The 25677-nt window shown below is 45.1% G+C and overlaps 1 protein-coding gene across 1 annotated transcript; it reads right to left on the reverse strand.

The window, feature by feature from the left end:
* Positions 1–1052: 1052 nt before the first annotated feature.
* On the reverse strand, positions 1053–24969 carry LOC120038179 (receptor-type tyrosine-protein phosphatase O-like; the record flags this gene model as incomplete). Its single annotated transcript, XM_038984037.1, has 4 exons — positions 1053–1157; positions 7798–7933; positions 9700–9854; positions 24712–24969. Coding segments are annotated over 4 exons (654 nt in total), but the record flags the coding sequence as incomplete, so codon positions are not given.
* Between the last annotated feature and the right edge of the window lie 708 nt (positions 24970–25677).

Genomic DNA, 25677 nt, shown 5'->3' on the forward strand with positions numbered 1-25677 from the left:
AGATTCAGAGGGGTGCCTATAGATTCAGAGGAGTGCCTATAGATTCAGAGGGGGGTGTCTATAGATTCAGAGGGGTGTCTATAGATTCAGAGGGGTGTCTATAGATTCAGAGGGGTGGCTATAGATTCAGAGGGGGGTGTCTATAGATTCAGAGGGGTGTCTATAGATTCAGAGGGGTGCCTATAGATTCAGAGGGGTGCCTATAGATTCAGAGGGGTGCCTATAGATTCAGAGGGGTGTCTATAGATTCAGAGGGGTACCTATAGATTCAGAGGGGTGTCTATAGATTCAGAGGGGTGTCTATAGATTCAGAGGGGTGCCTATAGATTCAGAGGGGTGCCTATAGATTCAGAGGGGTGCCTATAGATTCAGAGGGGTGTCTATCGATTCAGAGGGGTGCCTATAGATTCAGAGGGGTGTCTATAGATTCAGAGGGGTGCCTATAGATTCAGAGGGGTGCCTATAGATTCAGAGGGGTGCCTATAGATTCAGAGGGGTGCCTATAGATTCAGAGGGGTGCCTATAGATTCAGAGGGGTGTCTATAGATTCAGAGGGGTGTCTATAGATTCAGAGGGGTGCCTATAGATTCAGAGGGGTGCCTATAGATTCAGAGGGGTGCCTATAGATTCAGAGGGGTGCCTATAGATTCAGAGGGGTGCCTATAGATTCAGAGGGGTGCCTATAGATTCAGAGGGGTGTCTATAGATTCAGAGGGGTGTCTATAGATTCAGAGGGGTGTCTATAGATTCAGAGGGGTGCCTATAGATTCAGAGGAGTGCCTATATATTCAGAGGGGTGCCTATAGATTCAGAGGGGTGCCTATAGATTCAGAGGGGTGCCTATAGATTCAGAGGGGTGTCTATAGATTCAGAGGGGTGTCTATAGATTCAGAGGGGTGTCTATATATTCAGAGGGGTGCCTATAGATTCAGAGGGGTGCCTATAGATTCAGAGGGGTGCCTATAGATTCAGAGGGGTGCCTATAGATTCAGAGGGGTGTCTATAGATTCAGAGGGGCGTCTATATATTCTTACGTTGTGCAGGAGGCGTCACTAGGACTTGCTGATGTTCTCGTAGATGACATCACTGGTGATGGACTGTGTCTTCTTCTTCTTCCACATCAGCAGGACACACTGGTGGATGAACACATACTGCTCCTACAGGAAGTGACATCATACAGGAAGAATGTCAACAGAAGAATGTTTTAGTGACCGTGCATAAGTGTGTCTGAAAAGGCACCCTATTCCCTATATAGTGCCCTAGTTCTGACCAGAGCCCTATTCCCTAAATAGTGCCCTAGTTCTGACCAGAGCCCTATTCCCTATATAGTGCCCTAGTTCTGACCAGAGCCCTATTCCCTATATAGATGGGTCCTACAGTACCTCGGTCTGAGGGGACAGAGTCTGACCAGAGACCAGATGGGTCCCTACAGTACCTCGGTCTGAGGGGAAAGGAGACAGAGTCTGACCAGAGACCAGATGGGTCCTACAGTACCTCGGTCTGAGGGGACAGAGTCTGACCAGAGACCAGATGGGCCCTACAGTACCTCGGTCTGAGGTGACAGAGTCTGACCAGAGACCAGATGGGTCCTACAGTACCTCGGTCTGAGGGGACAGAGTCTGACCAGAGACCAGATGGGTCCCTACAGTACCTCGGTCTGAGGGGAAAGGAGACAGAGTCTGACCAGAGACCAGATGGGTCCCTACAGTACCTCGGTCTGAGGGGAAAGGAGACAGAGTCTGACCAGAGACCAGATGGGTCCTACAGTACCTCGGTCTGAGGGGACAGAGTCTGACCAGAGACCAGATGGGCCCTACAGTACCTCGGTCTGAGGTGACAGAGTCTGACCAGAGACCAGATGGGTCCTACAGTACCTCGGTCTGAGGGGACAGAGTCTGACCAGAGACCAGATGGGTCCTACAGTACCTCGGTCTGAGGGGACAGTCTGACCAGAGACCAGATGGGCCCTACAGTACCTCGGTCTGAGGGGACAGAGTCTGACCAGAGACCAGATGGGCCCTACAGTACCTCGGTCTGAGGGGACAGAGTCTGACCAGAGACCAGATGGGTCCTACAGTACCTCGGTCTGAGGGGACAGAGTCTGACCAGAGACCAGATGGGTCCCTACAGTACCTCAGTCTGAGGGGACAGTCTGACCAGAGACCAGATGGGCCCTACAGTACCTCGGTCTGAGGGGACAGTCTGACCAGAGACCAGATGGGTCCCTACAGTACCTCGGTCTGAGGGGACAGAGTCTGACCAGAGACCAGATGGGTCCTACAGTACCTCGGTCTGAGGGGACAGAGTCTGACCAGAGACCAGATGGGTCCCTACAGTACCTCGGTCTGAGGGGAATGGGGACAGAGTCTGACCAGAGACCAGATGGGCCCTACAGTACCTCGGTCTGAAGGGACAGTCTGACCAGAGACCAGATGGGTCCCTACAGTACCTCGGTCTGAGGGGACAGAGTCTGACCAGAGACCAGATGGGTCCCTATAGTACCTCGGTCTGAGGGGACAGAGTCTGACCAGAGACCAGATGGGTCCCTACAGTACCTCGGTCTGAGGGGACAGAGTCTGACCAGAGACCAGATGGGTCCTACAGTACCTCGGTCTGAGGGGACAGAGTCTGACCAGAGACCAGATGGGCCCTACAGTACCTCAGTCTGAGGAGACAGAGTCTGACCAGAGACCAGATGGGTCCTACAGTACCTCAGTCTGAGGGGACAGAGTCTGACCAGAGACCAGATGGGTCCTACAGTACCTCGGTCTCAGGGGACAGAGTCTGACCAGAGACCAGATGGGTCCTACAGTACCTCGGTCTGAGGGGACAGTCTGACCAGAGACCAGATGGGTCCCTACAGTACCTCAGTCTGAGGGGACAGAGTCTGACCAGAGACCAGATGGGTCCCTACAGTACCTCGGTCTGAGGGGACAGAGTCTGACCAGAGACCAGATGGCTCCCTACAGTACCTCGGTCTGAGGGGACAGAGTCTGACCAGAGACCAGATGGGTCCTACAGTACCTCGGTCTGAGGGGACAGTCTGACCAGAGACCAGATGGGTCCTACAGTACCTCAGTCTGAGGGGACAGAGTCTGACCAGAGACCAGATGGGTCCCTACAGTACCTCGGTCTGAGGGGACAGAGTCTGACCAGAGACCAGATGGGTCCTACAGTACCTCGGTCTGAGGGGACAGAGTCTGACCAGAGACCAGATGGGTCCCTACAGTACCTCGGTCTGAGGGGACAGAGTCTGACCAGAGACCAGATGGGTCCCTACAGTACCTCGGTCTGAGGGGACAGAGTCTGACCAGAGACCAGATGGGTCCTACAGTACCTCGGTCTGAGGAGACAGAGTCTGACCAGAGACCAGATGGGTCCTACAGTACCTCGGTCTGAGGGGACAGAGTCTGACCAGAGACCAGATGGGTCCTACAGTACCTCGGTCTGAGGAGACAGAGTCTGACCAGAGACCAGATGGGTCCTACAGTACCTCGGTCTGAGGGGACAGAGTCTGACCAGAGACCAGATGGGTCCTACAGTACCTCGGGCTGAGGGGACAGAGTCTGACCAGAGACCAGATGGGTCCTACAGTACCTCGGTCTGAGGGGACAGTCTGACCAGAGACCAGATGGGTCCTACAGTACCTCGGTCTGAGGGGACAGAGTCTGACCAGAGACCAGATGGGTCCCTACAGTACCTCAGTCTGAGGGGACAGTCTGACCAGAGACCAGATGGGCCCTACAGTACCTCGGTCTGAGGGGACAGTCTGACCAGAGACCAGATGGGTCCCTACAGTACCTCGGTCTGAGGGGACAGAGTCTGACCAGAGACCAGATGGGTCCTACAGTACCTCGGTCTGAGGGGACAGAGTCTGACCAGAGACCAGATGGGTCCCTACAGTACCTCGGTCTGAGGGGAATGGGGACAGAGTCTGACCAGAGACCAGATGGGCCCTACAGTACCTCGGTCTGAAGGGACAGTCTGACCAGAGACCAGATGGGTCCCTACAGTACCTCGGTCTGAGGGGACAGAGTCTGACCAGAGACCAGATGGGTCCCTATAGTACCTCGGTCTGAGGGGACAGAGTCTGACCAGAGACCAGATGGGTCCCTACAGTACCTCGGTCTGAGGGGAATGGGGACAGAGTCTGACCAGAGACCAGATGGGCCCTACAGTACCTCAGTCTGAGGAGACAGAGTCTGACCAGAGACCAGATGGATCCTACAGTACCTCAGTCTGAGGGGACAGAGTCTGACCAGAGACCAGATGGGTCCTACAGTACCTCGGTCTCAGGGGACAGAGTCTGACCAGAGACCAGATGGGTCCTACAGTACCTCGGTCTGAGGGGACAGTCTGACCAGAGACCAGATGGGTCCCTACAGTACCTCAGTCTGAGGGGACAGAGTCTGACCAGAGACCAGATGGGTCCCTACAGTACCTCGGTCTGAGGGGACAGAGTCTGACCAGAGACCAGATGGGTCCCTACAGTACCTCGGTCTGAGGGGACAGAGTCTGACCAGAGACCAGATGGGTCCTACAGTACCTCGGTCTGAGGGGACAGTCTGACCAGAGACCAGATGGGTCCTACAGTACCTCAGTCTGAGGGGACAGAGTCTGACCAGAGACCAGATGGGTCCCTACAGTACCTCGGTCTGAGGGGACAGAGTCTGACCAGAGACCAGATGGGTCCTACAGTACCTCGGTCTGAGGGGACAGAGTCTGACCAGAGACCAGATGGGTCCCTACAGTACCTCGGTCTGAGGGGACAGAGTCTGACCAGAGACCAGATGGGTCCCTACAGTACCTCGGTCTGAGGGGACAGAGTCTGACCAGAGACCAGATGGGTCCTACAGTACCTCGGTCTGAGGAGACAGAGTCTGACCAGAGACCAGATGGGTCCTACAGTACCTCGGTCTGAGGGGACAGAGTCTGACCAGAGACCAGATGGGTCCTACAGTACCTCGGTCTGAGGAGACAGAGTCTGACCAGAGACCAGATGGGTCCTACAGTACCTCAGTCTGAGGAGACAGAGTCTGACCAGAGACCAGATGGGTCCTACAGTACCTCGGTCTGAGGGGACAGAGTCTGACCAGAGACCAGATGGGTCCCTACAGTACCTCGGTCTGAGGGGACAGAGTCTGACCAGAGACCAGATGGGTCCCTACAGTACCTCGGTCTGAGGGGACAGAGTCTGACCAGAGACCAGATGGGTCCCTACAGTACCTCGGTCTGAGGGGACAGAGTCTGACCAGAGACCAGATGGGTCCCTACAGTACCTCGGTCTGAGGGGACAGAGTCTGACCAGAGACCAGATGGGTCCTACAGTACCTCGGTCTGAGGGGACAGAGTCTGACCAGAGACCAGATGGGTCCCTACAGTACCTCGGTCTGAGGAGACAGAGTCTGACCAGAGACCAGATGGGTCCCTACAGTACCTCGGTCTGAGGGGACAGTCTGACCAGAGACCAGATGGGTCCTACAGTACCTCGGTCTGAGGGGACAGTCTGACCAGAGACCAGATGGGTCCCTACAGTACCTCAGTCTGAGGGGACAGAGTCTGACCAGAGACCAGATGGGTCCCTACAGTACCTCGGTCTGAGGGGACAGAGTCTGACCAGAGACCAGATGGGTCCTACAGTACCTCGGTCTGAGGGGACAGAGTCTGACCAGAGACCGGATGGGTCCTACAGTACCTCGGTCTGAGGGGACAGAGTCTGACCAGAGACCGGATGGGTCCTACAGTACCTCAGTCTGAGGGGACAGAGTCTGACCAGAGACCAGATGGGCCCTACAGTACCTCAGTCTGAGGGGACAGAGTCTGACCAGAGACCAGATGGGTCCCTACAGTACCTCGGTCTGAGGGGACAGAGTCTGACCAGAGACCAGATGGGTCCCTACAGTACCTCGGTCTGAGGGGACAGAGTCTGACCAGAGACCAGATGGGTCCCTACAGTACCTCGGTCTGAGGGGACAGAGTCTGACCAGAGACCAGATGGGTTCTACAGTACCTCGGTCTGAGGGGACAGAGTCTGACCAGAGACCAGATGGGTCCCTATAGTACCTCGGTCTGAGGGGACAGAGTCTGACCAGAGACCAGATGGGCCCTATAGTATCTCATCTCAGATACTAACCCCACTGGACTGTCTCTTACCTCTGTCTGGACCATGGAGAGTCGATGGGACCTCATCTCATCTCAGATACTAACCCTACTGGACTGTCTCTTACCTCTGTCTGGACCATGGAGAGTAGATGGGACCTCATCTCATCGCAGATACTAACCACACTGGACTGTCTCTTACCTCTGTCTGGACCATGGAGAGTAGATGGGACCTCATCTCATCTCAGATACTAACCCCACTGGACTGTCTCTTACCTCTGTCTGGACCATGGAGAGTAGATGGGACCTCATCTCAGATACTAACCACACTGGTACTGTCTCTTACCTCTGTCTGGACCATGGAGAGTAGATGGGACCTCATCTCATCTCAGATACTAACCCCACTGGACTGTCTCTTACCTCTGTCTGGACCATGGAGAGTAGATGGGACCTCATCTCAGATACTAACCACACTGGTACTGTCTCTTACCTCTGTCTGGACCGTGGAGAGTAGATGGGACCTCATCTCATCTCAGATACTAACCACACTGGTACTGTCTCTTACCTCTGTCTGGACCATGGAGAGTAGATGGGACCTCATCTCATCTCAGATACTAACCCCACTGGACTGTCTCTTACCTCTGTCTGGACCATGGAGAGTAGATGGGACCTCATCTCATCTCAGATACTAACCACACTGGTACTGTCTCTTACCTCTGTCTGGACCATGGAGAGTCGATGGGACCTCATCTCAGACCCTAACCCCACTGGTACTGTCTCTTACCTCTGTCTGGACCATGGAGAGTAGATGGGACCTCATCGCAGATACTCACCCCACTGGTACTGTCTCTTACCTCAGTAGATGGGACCTCATCTTATCTCAGATACTAACCCCACTGGACTGTCTCTTACCTCAGTAGATGGGACCTCATCTCAGATCCTAACCCCACTGGACTGTCTCTCACCTCTGTCTGGACCATGGAGAGTCGATGGGACCTCATCTCAGATACTAACCCCACTGGACTGTCTCTTACCTCTGTCTGGACCATGGAGAGTAGATGGGACCTCATCGCAGATACTCACCCCACTGGTACTGTCTCTTACCTCAGTAGATGGGACCTCATCTTATCTCAGATACTAACCCCACTGGACTGTCTCTTACCTCAGTAGATGGGACCTCATCTCATCTCAGATACTAACCCCACTGGACTGTCTCTTACCTCAGTAGATGGGACCTCATCTCAGATACTAACCCCACTGGACTGTCTCTTACCTCTGTCTGGACCATGGAGAGTAGATGGGACCTCATCTCATCTCAGATACTAACCCCACTGGTACTGTCTCTTACCTCTGTCTGGACCATGGAGAGTCGATGGGACCTCATCGCAGATACTAACCCCACTGGACTGTCTCTTACCTCTGTCTGGACCATGGAGAGTCGATGGGACCTCATCTCAGATACTAACCCCACTGGACTGTCTCTTACCTCTGTCTGGACCATGGAGAGTCGATGGGACCTCATCTCAGATACTAACCCCACTGGACTGTCTCTTACCTCTGTCTGGACCATGGAGAGTAGATGGGACCTCATCTCATCTCAGATACTAACCCCACTGGACTGTCTCTTACCTCTGTCTGGACCATGGAGAGTAGATGGGACCTCATCTCAGATACTAACCCTACTGGACTGTCTCTTACCTCTGTCTGGACCATGGAGAGTCGATGGGACCTCATCTCTGACACCATCCCCAGGATGTCAGTAAACTCATGTTCTCTGATGTGCTGCATGAGTCGGTCCAGAGCTATGAAGGTCCCTGTCCGGCCCACACCAGCACTGTGGAGAGAACAGAACATAATGTTATTGGAGAGACACGGCACTGTCAACTCATTAATAACCTCTGATAACCGTCTGACATCTCACTATGGTTCGAGTGGCTCAGTTGCCTCTGTACTGATTGGAAAGGACTTGACAGCTGAAAACAATATGGTGGACGCTCATCAGCGCAGTGAAAGAGTGTACTGTTAGAGAAATGTTTGTTACTAGCAAACTGTTTATAGTTTAAAAGGCCTAGTTTTCTCAATTCTTTAGAAGTGACAATCTTCTCAAAGTAAACAGGGTTGTTTTGTTAATTGTTAGTGACCTTGTGGATTACTACTTATGTGGACTGGAAGGTTAGCCTGAAGACTATTTCAGTAGGGTTAGTCCAGTAGGGTTAGTATCTGAGATGAAGGACTACTGGGTTCCATTTGGGTTTCTTATGTGGACTGGAAGTTTGGCCTGAAGACTATTTCTCTAAGGACTACTGGGTTCCATTTGGGTTTCTTATGTGGACTGGAGGTTTGGCCTGAAGACTATTTCAGTAGGGTTAGTCCAGTAGGGTTAGTATCTGAGATGAAGGCCTACTGGGTTCCATTTGGGTTTCTTATGTGGACTGGAAGGTTACCCTGAAGACTATTTCAGTAGGGTTAGTCCAGTAGGGTTAGTATCTGAGATGAAGGCCTACTGGGTTCCATTTGGGTTTCTTATGTGGACTGGAAGTTTGACCTGAAGACTATTTCTCTAAGGACTACTGGGTTCCATTTGGGTTTCTTATGTGGACTGGAAGTTTGGCCTGAAGACTATTTCTCTAAGGACTACTGGGTTCCATTTGGGTTTCTTATGTGGACTGGAAGTTTGACCTGAAGACTATTTCTCTAAGGACTACTGGGTTCCATTTGGGTTTCTTATGTGGACTGGAAGTTTGACCTGAAGACTATTTCTCTAAGGACTACTGGGTTCCATTTGGGTTTCTTATGTGGACTGGAAGGTTGACCTGAATACTTATTTCTCTAAGGACTACTGGGTTCCATTTGGGTTTCTTATGTGGACTGGAAGGTTGACCTGAATACTTATTTCTCTAAGGACTACTGGGTTCCATTTGGGTTTCTTATGTGGACTGGAAGTTTGGCCTGAAGACTATTTCTCTAAGGACTACTGGGTTCCATTTGGGTTTCTTATGTGGACTGGAAGTTTGGCCTGAAGACTATTTCTCTAAGGACTACTGGGTTCCCTTTGGGTTTCTTATGTGGACTGGAAGGTTGGCCCGAAGACTATTTCAGTAGGGTTAGTCCAGTAGGGTTAGTATCTGAGATGAAGGCCTACTGGGTTCCATTTGGGTTTCTTATGAGGACTGGAAGGTTGGCCTGAAGACTATTTCAGTAGGGTTAGTCCAGTAGGGTTAGTATCTGAGATGAAGGCCTACTGGGTTCCATTTGGGTTTCTTATGTGGATGCCATTTCCTTTAGATCCTTTGATACAGACAGAGCAGAACTGAATTGGTCAAATACATGTTTTATTATATTGAACCTTTATTCAACAAGTCAGTTAAGAACAAATTCGTATTTACAATGATGGCCTAAAAATAAATAGTTTTTTTTTATAAATTAATTTATTACTTAATAAATTATTTATTACGTTTGCTTGTTTTACAGATTTTTGCTGAGTTTTACATCCACCGAGGGCATATTGAATGTAACCCAGTTTTCTACCGAGAGAGGGTCAGTACTGAGCAGCTGACAGCATGGCCCCTGTGGTTGAGCCTGGTAGACCCTGTTACGTACCTGCAGTGAACCACAATGGGTTCTTTGGTGCGGTTGGCCTGCTGGCGGACGATGTGTACGAACTGCAGGATGCTATCGATGGCGTTGACCGTGGGGACACCGTGGTCCGGCCAGGACGTGTAGTTGAGATGGAGGACGTCCTGAGACTCATCCGCCTGCAGGGGGAGACACCACGGAGAGACAGACAGTTAGACAGGGCTGATGGACCAGTATACATCAGATGTCTCCATCTCTCTACCGGGTCTAACTAGCAGCAGGTCACCTCCTATAACATAAGACTCAGATGTCTCCATCTCTCTACCGGGTCTAACTAGCAGCAGGACACCTCCTATAACATAAGACTCAGATGTTTACATTACATCAGATGTCTCCATCTCTCTACCGGGTCTAACTAGCAGCAGGTCACCTCCTATAACATAAGACTCAGATGTTTACATTACATCAGATGTCTCCATCTCTCTACCGGGTCTAACTAGCAGCAGGATACCTCCTATAACATAAGACGCAGATGTTTACATTACATCAGATGTCTCCATCTCTCTACCGGGTCTAACTAGCAGCAGGGCACCTCCTATAACATAAGACTCAGATGTCTCCATCTTTCTACCGGGTCTAACTAGCAGCAGGACACCTCCTACAACATTTGACTCAGATGTTTACATTACATCAGATGTCTCCATCTCTCTACCGGGTCTAACTAGCAGCAGGACACCTCCTATAACATAAGACTCAGATCTCTCCATCTCTCTACCGGGTCTAACTAGCAGCAGGTCACCTCCTATAACATTTGACTCAGATGTTTACATTACATCAGATGTCTCCATCTCTCTACCGGGTCTAACTAGCAGCAGGACACCTCCTATAACATAAGACTCAGATGTCTCCATCTCTCTACCGGGTCTAACTAGCAGCAGGGCACCTCCTATAACATAAGACTCAGATGTTTACATTACATCAGATGTCTCCATCTCTCTACCGGGTCTAACTAGCAGCAGGACACCTCCTATAACATAAGACTCAGATGTCTCCATCTCTCTACCGGGTCTAACTAGCAGCAGGGCACCTCCTATAACATAAGACTCAGATGTCTCCATCTCTCTACCGGGTCTAACTAGCAGCAGGTCACCTCCTATAACATAAGACTCAGATGTCTCCATCTCTCTACCGGGTCTAACTAGCAGCAGGTCACCTCCTATAACATAAGACTCAGATGTCTCCATCTCTCTACCGGGTCTAACTAGCAGCAGGACACCTCCTATAACATAAGACTCAGATGTCTCCATCTCTCTACCGGGTCTAACTAGCAGCAGGGCACCTCCTATAACATAAGACTCAGATGTCTCCATCTCTCTACCGGGTCTAACTAGCAGCAGGTCACCTCCTATAACATAAGACTCAGATGTCTCCATCTCTCTACCGGGTCTAACTAGCAGCAGGACACCTCCTATAACATAAGACTCAGATGTCTCCATCTCTCTACCGGGTCTAACTAGCAGCAGGTCACCTCCTATAACATAAGACTCAGATGATTACATTTTTTCTCAAATGACGGTAGCATAAGGGCGATTCCACGGCAGGAAAATATTTTTTGTATGTCGCATTGTTCTGGCAAGGCTCACATATAAACGTCATTGTGAGGAAGGATGTTTGAAATGATTTTTATATTTGCAACACAAAGCATTTTTTGGCAAAATCCTGATGAAAGTGTCCATCTAGACCTCTACACGTCTCCTGTCAGACCCTGAGATCTGTGAACCGTACACGATCCAGATACCATCTAGTGTCATTTAGACCTCTACACGTCTCCTGTCAGACCCTGAGATCTGTGGACCGTACATGATCCAGATACCATCTAGTGTCATTTAGACCTCTACACGTCTCCTGTCAGACCCTGAGATCTGTGAACCGTACATGATCCAGATACCATCTAGTGTCATTTAGACCTCTACACGTCTCCTGTCAGACCCTGAGATCTGTGAACCGTACACGATCCAGATACCATCTAGTGTCATTTAGACCTCTACACGTCTCCTGTCAGACCCTGAGATCTGTGGACCGTACATGATCCAGATACCATCTAGTGTCATTTAGACCTCTACACGTCTCCTGTCAGACCCTGAGATCTGTGGACCGTACATGATCCAGATACCGTCTAGTGTCATTTAGACCTCTACACATCTCCTGTCAGACCCTGAGATCTGTGGACCGTACATGATCCAGATACCATTTAGACCTCTACACGTCTCCTGTCAGACCCTGAGATCTGTGAACCGTACATGATCCAGATACCATCTAGTGTCATTTAGACCTCTACACGTCTCCTGTCAGACCCTGAGATCTGTGGACCGTACATGATCCAGATACCATCTAGTGTCATTTAGACCTCTACACGTCTCCTGTCAGACCCTGAGATCTGTGGACCGTACATGATCCAGATACCATCTAGTGTCATTTAGACCTCTACACGTCTCCTGTCAGACCCTGAGATCTGTGGACCGTACATGATCCAGATACCATCTAGTGTCATTTAGACCTCTACACGTCTCCTGTCAGACCCTGAGATCTGTGGACCGTACATGATCCAGATACCATCTAGTGTCATCTAGACCTCTACACGTCTCCTGTCAGACCCTGAGATCTTTGGACCGTACATGATCCAGATACCATCTAGTGTCATCTAGACCTCTACACGTCTCCTGTCAGACCCTGAGATATGTGGACCGTACATGATCCAGATACCATCTAGTGTCATTTAGACCTCTACACGTCTCCTGTCAGACCCTGAGATATGTGGACCGTACACGATCCAGATACCATCTAGTGTCATTTAGACCTCTACACGTCTCCTGTCAGACCCTGAGATCTGTGGACCGTACATGATCCAGATACCATCTAGTGTCATTTAGACCTCTACACGTCTCCTGTCAGACCCTGAGATCTGTGAACCGTACAGGATCCAGATACCATCTAGTGTCATTTAGACCTCTACACGTCTCCTGTCAGACCCTGAGATCTGTGAACCGTACACGATCCAGATACCATCTAGTGTCATTTAGACCTCTACACGTCTCCTGTCAGACCCTGAGATCTGTGAACCGTACATGATCCAGATAGCATCTAGTGTCATTTAGACCTGAGAATCTGACTACACATTTATTACATTATCTCTAGTCAGAACACAGCTATGATATGATCATTACATTATCTCTCTAGTCAGAACACAGTTATGCTACGATCATTACATTATCTCTCTAGTCAGAACACAGTTATGCTACGATCATTACATTATCTCTAGTCAGAACACAGCTATGCTACGATCATTACATTATCTCTCTAGTCAGAACACAGTTATGCTACGATCATTACATTATCTCTCTAGTCAGAACACAGCTATGCTACAATCATTACATTATCTCTCTAGTCAGAACACAGTTATGCTACGATCATTACATTATCTCTCTAGTCAGAACACAGTTATGCTACGATCATTACATTATCTCTAGTCAGAACACAGCTATGCTACGATCATTACATTATCTCTCTAGTCAGAACACAGTTATGCTACGATCATTACATTATCTCTCTAGTCAGAACACAGCTATGCTACAATCATTACATTATCTCTCTAGTCAGAACACAGTTATGCTACGATCATTACATTATCTCTCTAGTCAGAACACAGTTATGCTACGATCATTACATTATCTCTAGTCAGAACACAGCTATGCTACGATCATTACATTATCTCTCTAGTCAGAACACAGTTATGCTACGATCATTACATTATCTCTCTAGTCAGAACGCAGCTATGCTACAATCATTACATTATCTCTCTAGTCAGAACACAGCTATGCTACGATCATTACATTATCTCTAGTCAGAACACAGCTATGCTACGATCATTACATTATCTCTAGTCAGAACACAGCTATGCTACAATCATTACATTATCTCTCTAGTCAGAACACAGTTATGCTACGATCATTACATTATCTCTAGTCAGAACACAGCTATGCTACGATCATTACATTATCACTAGTCAGAACACGGCTATGCTACGATCATTACATTATCACTAGTCAGAACATGGCTATGCTACGATCATTACATTATCTCTAGTCAGAATGCAGCTATGCTACGATCATTACATTATCTCTAGTCAGAACACAGCTATGCTACGATCATTACATTATCTCTAGTCAGAACACAGCTATGCTACGATCATTACATTATCTCTAGTCAGAATGCAGCTATGCTACGATCGTTACGTTATCTCTCTAGTCAGAACACAGCTATGCTACGATCATTACATTATCTCTAGTCAGAACACAGTTATGCTACGATCATTACATTATCTCTAGTCAGAACGCAGCTATGCTACGATCATTACATTATCTCTAGTCAGAACACAGCTATGCTACGATCATTACATTATCTCTAGTCAGAACACAGCTATGCTACGATCATTACATTATCTCTAGTCAGAACACAGCTATGCTACGATCATTACATTATCTCTAGTCAGAATGCAGCTATGCTACGATCGTTACGTTATCTCTCTAGTCAGAACACAGCTATGCTACGATCATTACATTATCTCTAGTCAGAACACAGCTATGATATGATCATTACATTATCTCTCTAGTCAGAACACAGTTATGCTACGATCATTACATTATCTCTCTAGTCAGAACACAGTTATGCTACGATCATTACATTATCTCTCTAGTCAGAACACAGTTATGCTACGATCATTACATTATCTCTCTAGTCAGAACAGTTATGCTACGATCATTACATTATCTCTAGTCAGAACACAGCTATGCTACGATCATTACATTATCTCTCTAGTCAGAACACAGTTATGCTACGATCATTACATTATCTCTAGTCAGAACACAGCTATGCTACAATCATTACATTATCTCTCTAGTCAGAACGCAGCTATGCTACGATCATTACATTATCTCTCTAGTCAGAACACAGTTATGCTACGATCATTACATTATCTCTAGTCAGAACACAGCTATGCTACAATCATTACATTATCTCTCTAGTCAGAACACAGTTATGCTACGATCATTACATTATCTCTAGTCAGAACACAGCTATGCTACGATCATTACATTATCACTAGTCAGAACACAGTTATGCTACGATCATTACATTATCTCTAGTCAGAACACAGCTATGCTACGATCATTACATTATCTCTCTAGTCAGAACACAGTTATGCTACGATCATTACATTATCTCTCTAGTCAGAACGCAGCTATGCTACAATCATTACATTATCTCTCTAGTCAGAACACAGCTATGCTACGATCATTACATTATCTCTAGTCAGAACACAGCTATGCTACGATCATTACATTATCTCTAGTCAGAACACAGCTATGCTACAATCATTACATTATCTCTCTAGTCAGAACACAGTTATGCTACGATCATTACATTATCTCTAGTCAGAACACAGCTATGCTACGATCATTACATTATCACTAGTCAGAACATGGCTATGCTACGATCATTACATTATCTCTAGTCAGAATGCAGCTATGCTACGATCATTACATTATCTCTAGTCAGAACACAGCTATGCTACGATCATTACATTATCTCTAGTCAGAACACAGCTATGCTACGATCATTACATTATCTCTAGTCAGAATGCAGCTATGCTACGATCGTTACGTTATCTCTCTAGTCAGAACACAGCTATGCTACGATCATTACATTATCTCTAGTCAGAACACAGTTATGCTACGATCATTACATTATCTCTAGTCAGAACGCAGCTATGCTACGATCATTACATTATCTCTAGTCAGAACACAGCTATGCTACGATCATTACATTATCTCTAGTCAGAACACAGCTATGCTACGATCATTACATTATCTCTAGTCAGAACACAGCTATGCTACGATCATTACATTATCTCTAGTCAGAATGCAGCTATGCTACGATCGTTACGTTATCTCTCTAGTCAGAACACAGCTATGCTACGATCGTTACGTTATCTCTCTAGTCAGAACACAGCTATGATATGATCATTACATTATCTCTCTAGTCAGAACACAGTTATGCTACGATCATTACATTATCTCTCTAGTCAGAACACAGTTATGCTACGATCATTACATTATCTCTCTAGTCAGAACACAGTTATGCTACGATCATTACATTATCTCTCTAGTCAGAACAGTTATGCTACGATCATTACATTATCTCTAGTCAGAACACAGCTATGCTACGATCATTACATTATCTCTCTAGTCAGAACACAGTTATGCTACGATCATTACATTATCTCTAGTCAGAACACAGCTATGCTACAATCATTACATTATCTCTCTAGTCAGAACGCAGCTATGCTACGATCATTACATTATCTCTCTAGTCAGAACACAGTTATGCTACGATCATTACATTATCTCTAGTCAGAACACAGCTATGCTACAATCATTACATTATCTCTCTAGTCAGAACACAGTTATGCTACGATCATTACATTATCTCTAGTCAGAACACAGCTATGCTACGATCATTACATTATCACTAGTCAGAACATGGCTATGCTACGATCATTACATCATCTCTAGTCAGAATGCAGCTATGCTACGATCATTACATTATCTCTAGTCAGAACACAGCTATGCTACGATCATTACATTATCTCTAGTCAGAACACAGCTATGCTACGATCATTACATTATCTCTAGTCAGAATGCAGCTATGCTACGATCGTTACGTTATCTCTCTAGTCAGAACACAGCTATGCTACGATCATTACATTATCTCTAGTCAGAACACAGTTATGCTACGATCATTACATTATCTCTAGTCAGAACGCAGCTATGCTACGATCATTACATTATCTCTCTAGTCAGAATGCAGCTATGCTACGACCATTACATTATCTCTCTAGTCAGAACGCAGCTATGCTACAATCATTACATTATCTCTCTAGTCAGAACACAGTTATGCTACGATCATTACATTATCTCTAGTCAGAATGAAGCTATGCTACGATCATTACATTATCTCTAGTCAGAACACAGCTATGCTACAATCATTACATTATCTCTCTAGTCAGAACGCAGCTATGCTACGATCATTACATTATCTCTCTAGTCAGAACACAGTTATGCTACGATCATTACATTATCTCTAGTCAGAACGCAGCTATGCTACGATCATTACGTTATCTCTCTAGTCAGAACACAGCTATGCTACGATCATTACATTATCTCTAGTCAGAACACAGCTATGCTACGATCATTACATTATCTCTAGTCAGAACGCAGCTATGCTACGATCATTACATTATCTCTCTAGTCAGAATGCAGCTATGCTACGACCATTACATTATCTCTCTAGTCAGAACGCAGCTATGCTACGATCACTACATTATCTCTAGTCAGAACGCAGCTATGCTACGACCATTACATTATCTCTCTAGTCAGAACACAGCTATGCTACGATCATTACATTATCTCTAGTCAGAATGCAGCTATGCTACGATCACTACATTATCTCTCTAGTCAGAACACAGCTATGCTACGATCATTACATTATCTCTAGTCAGAATGCAGCTATGCTACGATCACTACATTATCTCTCTAGTCAGAACGCAGCTATGCTACGATCATTACATTATCTCTCTAGTCAGAACACAGTTATGCTACGATCATTACATTATCTCTAGTCAGAACACAGCTATGCTACGATCATTACATGATCACTAGTCAGAACACAGCTATGCTACGATCATTACATTATCTCTAGTCAGAACACAGCTATGCTACGATCATTACATTATCTCTCTAGTCAGAACACAGCTATGCTACGATCACTACATTATCTCTCTAGTCAGAACACAGCTATGCTACGATCACTACATTATCTCTAGCCAGAACACAGCTATGCTACGATTATTACATTATCTCTACAACTCACTAGTACATCGCACAGTTCGGGCTTGAATTGATTAATCTCTAGACAAACTGCATTGAGCTCACACACAACAAAAATTATGAAATGGAAATAATAATTGAATGGATGTCGGTCAATTACTTGCTTAAAAAATGTAAAATAACAGACATTTCGGTTAATGCTCAGCACAAAAAATATTCATATTGATATCTCAAAAGTGTTTTTATTTTGTTAATTTTTAGAAATAGTTTTCACCCAAATACAGTTGAAGTTGGAGGTTTACAGACACTTAGGTTGGGATCATTAAAACTCGTTTTTCAACCACTCCACAAATGTCTTGTTTTAACAAACTATAGTTTTGGCAACTCAGTCAGGACATCTACTTTCTGCATGACACAAGTCATTTTTCAAACTATTGTTTACAGATTATTTCACTTATAATTCACTGTATCACAATTCCAGTGGGTCAGAAGTTTACATACACTAAATTGACTGTGCCTTTAAACAGCTTAGAAAATTCCAGAAATGTATGTCATGGCTTTATAAGCTTCTGATAGGCTAATTGACATACAGTAATTTGAGTCAATTGGAGGTGTACCTGTGGATGTATTTCAAGGCCAACCTTCAAACTCAGTGCCTCTTTGCTTGACATCATGGGAAAATCAAAAGAAATCATCCAAGACCTTTAGACCTACACAAGTCTGGTTCATCCTTGGGAGCAATTTCCAAACACCTGAAGGTACCACGTTCATCTGTACAAACAATAGTACACAAGTATAAACACCATGGGACCACGCAGCCGTCATACCGCTCAGGAAGGAGACGCGTTCTGTCTCCTAGAGATGAACGTACTTTGGTGCGAAAAGTGAAAATGTATTTCACCTTTATTTAACCAGGTAGGCCAGTTGAGAACAAGTTCTCATTTACAACTGCGACCTGGACAAGATAAAGCAAAGCAGTGCGACACATACAACAACACAGAGTTACACATGGAATAAACAAACATACAGTCAATAATACAGTAGAAAAAAAGAAAGTCTATATTCACTGTGTTCAAATGGCGTGAGGAGGTAAGGCAGTAAATAGGCCATAGTAGCAAAGTAATTACAATTTAGCAAATTAACACTGGAGTGATAGATGAGCAGATGATGATAGTAGAAATACTGGTGTGCAAAAGAGCAGAAAAGTAAATAAAAACAATATGGGGATGAGGTAGGTAGATTGGGTGGGCTATTTACAGATGGGCTATTTACAGCTGCAGCGATCAGTTAGCTGCTCAGATAGCTGATGTTTAAAGTTAGTGAGGGAAATCAATCCCAGAACAACAGCAAAGGACCTTGTGAAGATACTGGAGGTAGATACAAAAGTATCTATATCCACAGTAAAACGAGTCCTATATCAACATAACCTGAAAGGCCGCTCAGCAAGGAAGAAGCCACTGCTCCAAAACCGCCATAAAAAAGCCAGACTACGGTTTGCAACTGCACATGGGGACAAAGATCGTAATTTTGTAGAAATGTCCTCTGGTCTGATGAAACAACATTAGAACTGTTTGGCCATAATGACCATCGTTATGTTTGGAGGAAAAAGGGGGAGGCTTGCAAGCCAAAGAACACCATCCCAACCGTGAAGCACGGGGGTGGCAACATCATGTTGTGGGGGTGCTTTGCTGTAGGAGGGACTGGTGCACTTCACAAAATAGATGGCATCATGAGGGAGGAAAATTATGTGGATATATTGAAGCAACATCTCAAGACATCAGTCAGGAAGTTAAAGCTTGGTCGCAAATGGGTCTTCCAGATGGACAATGACCCCAAGCATACTTCCAAAGTTGTGGAAAAATCGCTGAAGGACAACAAAGTCAAGGTATTGGAGTGGCCATCACAAAGCCCTGACATCAATCCTATAGAACATTTTTGGGCAGAACTGAAAAAGCGTGTGCGAGCAAGGAGGCCTACAAACCTGACTCAGTTACACCAGCTCTGTTAGGAGGAATGGGCCAAAATTCACCCAATTTATTGTGGGAAGCTTGTGGAAGGCTATCCGAAACGTTTGACCCAAGTTAAACAATTTAAAGGCAATGCTACCAAATACTAATTGAGTGTATGTAAACTTCTGACCCACTGGGAATTTGATGAAAGAATTAAAAGCTGAAATAAATCATTCTCTCTACTATTATTCTGACATTTCACATTCTTACAATAAAGTGGTGATCCTAACTGACCTAAAACAGGGAATTTTTACTAGGATTAAATATCAGGAATTGTGAAAAACTGAGTTTAAATGTATTTGGCTAAGGTGTATGTAAACTTCCAACTTCAACTGTAGGCCTATGGGCTAGGCTACATGAGGTGTGATACTAACCTTATTAAAACATATAGGACTATGGGCTAGGCTACATGAGGTGTGATACTAACCTTATTAAAACATATAGGACTATGGACTAGGCTACATGAGGTGTGATACTAACCTTATTAAAACATATAGGACTATGGGCTAGGCTACATGAGGTGTGATACTAACCTTATTAAAACATATAGGACTATGGGCTAGGCTACATGAGGTGTGATACTAACCTTATTAAAACATATAGGACTATGGGCTAGGCTACATGAGGTGTGATACTAACCTTATTAAAACATAGGCCTATGGGCTAGGCTACATGAGGTGTGATACTAACCTTATTAAAACATATAGGACTATGGGCTAGGCTACATGAGGTGTGATACTAACCTTATTAAAACATATAGGACTATGGGCTAGGCTACATGAGGTGTGATACTAACCTTATTAAAACATATAGGACTATGGGCTAGGCTACATGAGGTGTGATACTAACCTTATTAAAACATATAGGACTATGGGCTAGGCTACATGAGGTGTGATACTAACCTTATTAAAACATATAGGACTATGGGCTAGGCTACATGAGGTGTGGTACTAACCTTATTAAAACATATAGGACTATGGGCTAGGCTACATGAGGTGTGATACTAACCTTATTAAAACATATAGGACTATGGGCTAGGCTACATGAGGTGTGATACTAACCTTATTAAAACATATAGGACTATGGGCTGGGCTACATGAGGTGTGATACTAACCTTATTAAAACATATAGGACTATGGGCTAGGCTACATGAGGTGTGATACTAACCTTATTAAAACATATAGGACTATGGGCTAGGCTACATGAGGTGTGATACTAACCTTATTAAAACATATAGGACTATGGGCTAGGCTACATGAGGTGGGATACTAACCTTATTAAAACATATAGGACTATGGACTAGGCTACATGAGGTGTGGTACTAACCTTATTAAAACATATAGGCCTATGGGCTAGGCTACATGAGGTGTGATACTAACCTTATTAAAACATATAGGACTATGGGCTAGGCTACATGAGGTGTGATACTAACCTTATAGGCCTATGGGCTAGGCTACATGAGGTGTGATACTAACCTTATTAAAACATATAGGACTATGGGCTGGGCTACATGAGGTGTGATACTAACCTTATTAAAACATATAGGACTATGGGCTAGGCTACATGAGGTGTGATACTAACCTTATTAAAACATATAGGACTATGGGCTAGGCTACATGAGGTGTGATACTAACCTTATTAAAACATATAGGACTATGGGCTGGGCTACATGAGGTGTGATACTAACCTTATTAAAACATATAGGACTATGGGCTAGGCTACATGAGGTGTGGTACTAACCTTATTAAAACATATAGGACTATGGGCTAGGCTACATGAGGTGGGATACTAACCTTATTAAAACATATAGGACTAGGCTACATGAGGTGTGATACTAACCTTATTAAAACATATAGGACTATGGGCTAGGCTACATGAGGTGTGATACTAACCTTATTAAAACATATAGGGCTATGGGCTAGGCTACATGAGGTGTGATACTAACCTTATTAAAACATATAGGGCTAGGCTACATAAGGTGTGATACTAACCTTATTAAAACATATAGGACTATGGGCTAGGCTACATGAGGTGTGATACTAACCTTATTAAAACATATAGGGCTATGGGCTAGGCTACATGAGGTGTGATACTAACCTTATTAAAACATATAGGACTATGGGCTAGGCTACATGAGGTGTGATACTAACCTTATTAAAACATATAGGACTATGGGCTAGGCTACATGAGGTGTGATACTAACCTTATTAAAACATATAGGACTATGGGCTAGGCTACATGAGGTGTGATACTAACCTTATTAAAACATATAGGACTATGGGCTGGGCTACATGAGGTGTGATACTAACCTTATTAAAACATATAGGACTATGGGCTAGGCTACATGAGGTGTGATACTAACCTTATTAAAACATATAGGACTATGGGCTAGGCTACATGAGGTGTGATACTAACCTTATTAAAACATATAGGACTATGGGCTAGGCTACATGAGGTGTGATACTAACCTTATTAAAACATATAGGTCTATGGGCTAGGCTACATGAGGTGTGATACTAACCTTATTAAAACATATAGGACTATGGGCTAGGCTACATGAGGTGTGATACTAACCTTATTAAAACATATAGGACTGGGCTACATGAGGTGTGATACTAACCTTATTAAAACATATAGGACTATGGGCTAGGCTACATGAGGTGTGATACTAACCTTATTAAAACATATAGGACTATGGGCTGGGCTACATGAGGTGTGATACTAACCTTATTAAAACATATAGGACTATGGGCTAGGCTACATGAGGTGTGATACTAACCTTATCAAAACATATAGGACTATAGGCTACATGAGGTGTGCGACTAACCTTATTAAAACATATAGGACTATGGGCTAGGCTACATGAGGTGTGCTACTAACCTTATTAAAACATATAGGACTATGGGCTAGGCTACATGAGGTGTGATACTAACCTTATTAGAACATATATGGGCTAGGCTACATGAGGTGTGATACTAACCTTATTAAAACATATAGGACTATGGGCTAGGCTACATGAGGTGTGATACTAACCTTATTAAAACATATAGGACTATGGGCTAGGCTACATGAGGTGTGATACTAACCTTATTAAAACATATAGGACTATGGGCTAGGCTACATGAGGTGTGATACTAACCTTATTAAAACATATAGGACTATGGGCTAGGCTACATGAGGTGTGATACTAACCTGATTAAAACATATAGGTCTATGGGCTAGGCTACATGAGGTGTGATACTAACCTTATTAAAACATATAGGACTATGGGCTAGGCTACATGAGGTGTGATACTAACCTTATTAAAACATATAGGACTATGGGCTGGGCTACATGAGGTGTGATACTAACCTTATTAAAACATATAGGACTATGGGCTAGGCTACATGAGGTGTGATACTAACCTTATAGGCCTATGGGCTAGGCTACATGAGGTGTGATACTAACCTTATTAAAACATATAGGACTATGGGCTGGGCTACATGAGGTGTGATACTAACCTTATTAAAACATATAGGGCTATGGGCTACATGAGGTGTGATACTAACCTTATTAAAACATATAGGACTATGGGCTAGGCTACATGAGGTGTGATACTAACCTTATAGGCCTATGGGCTAGGCTACATGAGGTGTGATACTAACCTTATTAAAACATATAGGACTATGGGCTGGGCTACATGAGGTGTGATACTAACCTTATTAAAACATATAGGGCTGGGCTACATGAGGTGTGATACTAACCTTATTAAAACATATAGGACTATGGGCTAGGCTACATGAGGTGTGATACTAACCTTATTAAAACATATAGGACTATGGGCTAGGTTACATGAGGTGTGATACTAACCTTATTAAAACATATAGGACTATGGGCTGGGCTACATGAGGTGTGATACTAACCTTATTAAAACATATAGGACTATGGGCTAGGCTACATGAGGTGTGATACTAACCTTATCAAAACATATAGGACTATGGGCTAGGCTACATGAGGTGTGATACTAACCTTATCAAAACATATAGGACTATGGGCTAGGCTACATGAGGTGTGATACTAACCTTATTAAAACATATAGGACTATGGGCTAGGCTACATGAGGTGTGATACTAACCTTATAGGCCTATGGGCTAGGCTACATGAGGTGTGATACTAACCTTATTAAAACATATAGGACTATGGGCTGGGCTACATGAGGTGTGATACTAACCTTATTAAAACATATAGGGCTATGGGCTACATGAGGTGTGATACTAACCTTATTAAAACATATAGGACTATGGGCTAGGCTACATGAGGTGTGATACTAACCTTATAGGCCTATGGGCTAGGCTACATGAGGTGTGATACTAACCTTATTAAAACATATAGGACTATGGGCTGGGCTACATGAGGTGTGATACTAACCTTATTAAAACATATAGGGCTGGGCTACATGAGGTGTGATACTAACCTTATTAAAACATATAGGACTATGGGCTAGGCTACATGAGGTGTGATACTAACCTTATTAAAACATATAGGACTATGGGCTAGGTTACATGAGGTGTGATACTAACCTTATTAAAACATATAGGACTATGGGCTGGGCTACATGAGGTGTGATACTAACCTTATTAAAACATATAGGACTATGGGCTAGGCTACATGAGGTGTGATACTAACCTTATCAAAACATATAGGACTATGGGCTAGGCTACATGAGGTGTGATACTAACCTTATCAAAACATATAGGACTATGGGCTAGGCTACATGAGGTGTGATACTAACCTTATTAAAACATATAGGACTATGGGCTAGGCTACATGAGGTGTGATACTAACCTTATCAAAACATATAGGACTATGGGCTACATGAGGTGTGCGACTATGATCCGAACAAGTCGCAAAAAAAAAGGCATTGTTTCTTATGCTGGGCATCATTCACAAGTGATACGCTAATATTGTCACCCATCCGACTGTTCTTGATTTAATCTTGTCTTTACATATACTAAATAATATATGTTCAGTGTAAATTATTAAAAGTAGTTCTCGTGCAACGAGAGTTGTTTGTTTTGTTCATGTGATGCTGTCGGTCCACTCACATATCCCAGTCTGAAGTTCCGTACGGTCCACTCTGGCGATTCTGACTCCGACAGCATCTCCACACTGATCTCTCCGTAGGCCACCGGCTCGTCTGTGAACGGCCAGTAGTGGTCACACTTCACCCTGCGTCTCTCATTACACTGCGTCAGCATCACAATGATGTGGCTCTTCTGCTGCAGGACCATGTTCCAGAAGTCGTTCCTCGTCTCAGGCAGAGGGCCCTGAGTGGCGATGTACTCTCTGGGGGATTTATAACCCTGGAGGGGGAGAAAACCAGGGTTATGGATACTGTTGGGGTTCAGGTCTCAGGCAGAGGGCCCTGGGTGGTGATGTACTCTCTGGGGGATTTATAACCCTGGAGGGGGAGAAAACCAGGGTTATGGATACTGTTGGGGTTCAGGTCTCAGGCAGAGGGCCCTGGGTGGTGATGTACTCTCTGGGGGATTTATAACCCTGGAGGGGGAGAAAACCAGGGTTATGGATACTGTTGGGGTTCAGGTCTCAGGCAGAGGGCCCTGAGTGGTGATGTACTCTCTGGGGGATTTATAACCCTGGAGGGGGAGAAAACCAGGGTTATGGTTACTGTTGGGGTTCAGGTCTCAGGCCTCTAGAGGGCCCTGGGTGGTGATGTACTCTCTGGGGGATTTATAACCCTGGAGGGGGAGAAAACCAGGGTTATGGTTACTGTTGGGGTTCAGGTCTCAGGCAGAGGGCCCTGGGTGGTGATGTACTCTCTGGGGGATTTATAACCCTGGAGGGGGAGAAAACCAGGGTTATGGATACTGTTGGGGTTCAGGTCTCAGGCCTCTAGAGGGCCCTGAGTGGTGATGTACTCTCTGGGGGATTTATAACCCTGGAGGGGGAGAAAACCAGGGTTATGGATACTGTTGGGGTTCAGGTCTCAGGCAGAGGGCCCTGGGTGGTGATGTACTCTCTGGGGGATTTATAACCCTTTAGAGGGAGAA

Source organism: Salvelinus namaycush, unplaced genomic scaffold (assembly GCF_016432855.1).
Source record: "Salvelinus namaycush isolate Seneca unplaced genomic scaffold, SaNama_1.0 Scaffold2098, whole genome shotgun sequence".
NCBI classification, from domain to species: Eukaryota; Metazoa; Chordata; class Actinopteri; order Salmoniformes; family Salmonidae; genus Salvelinus; species Salvelinus namaycush.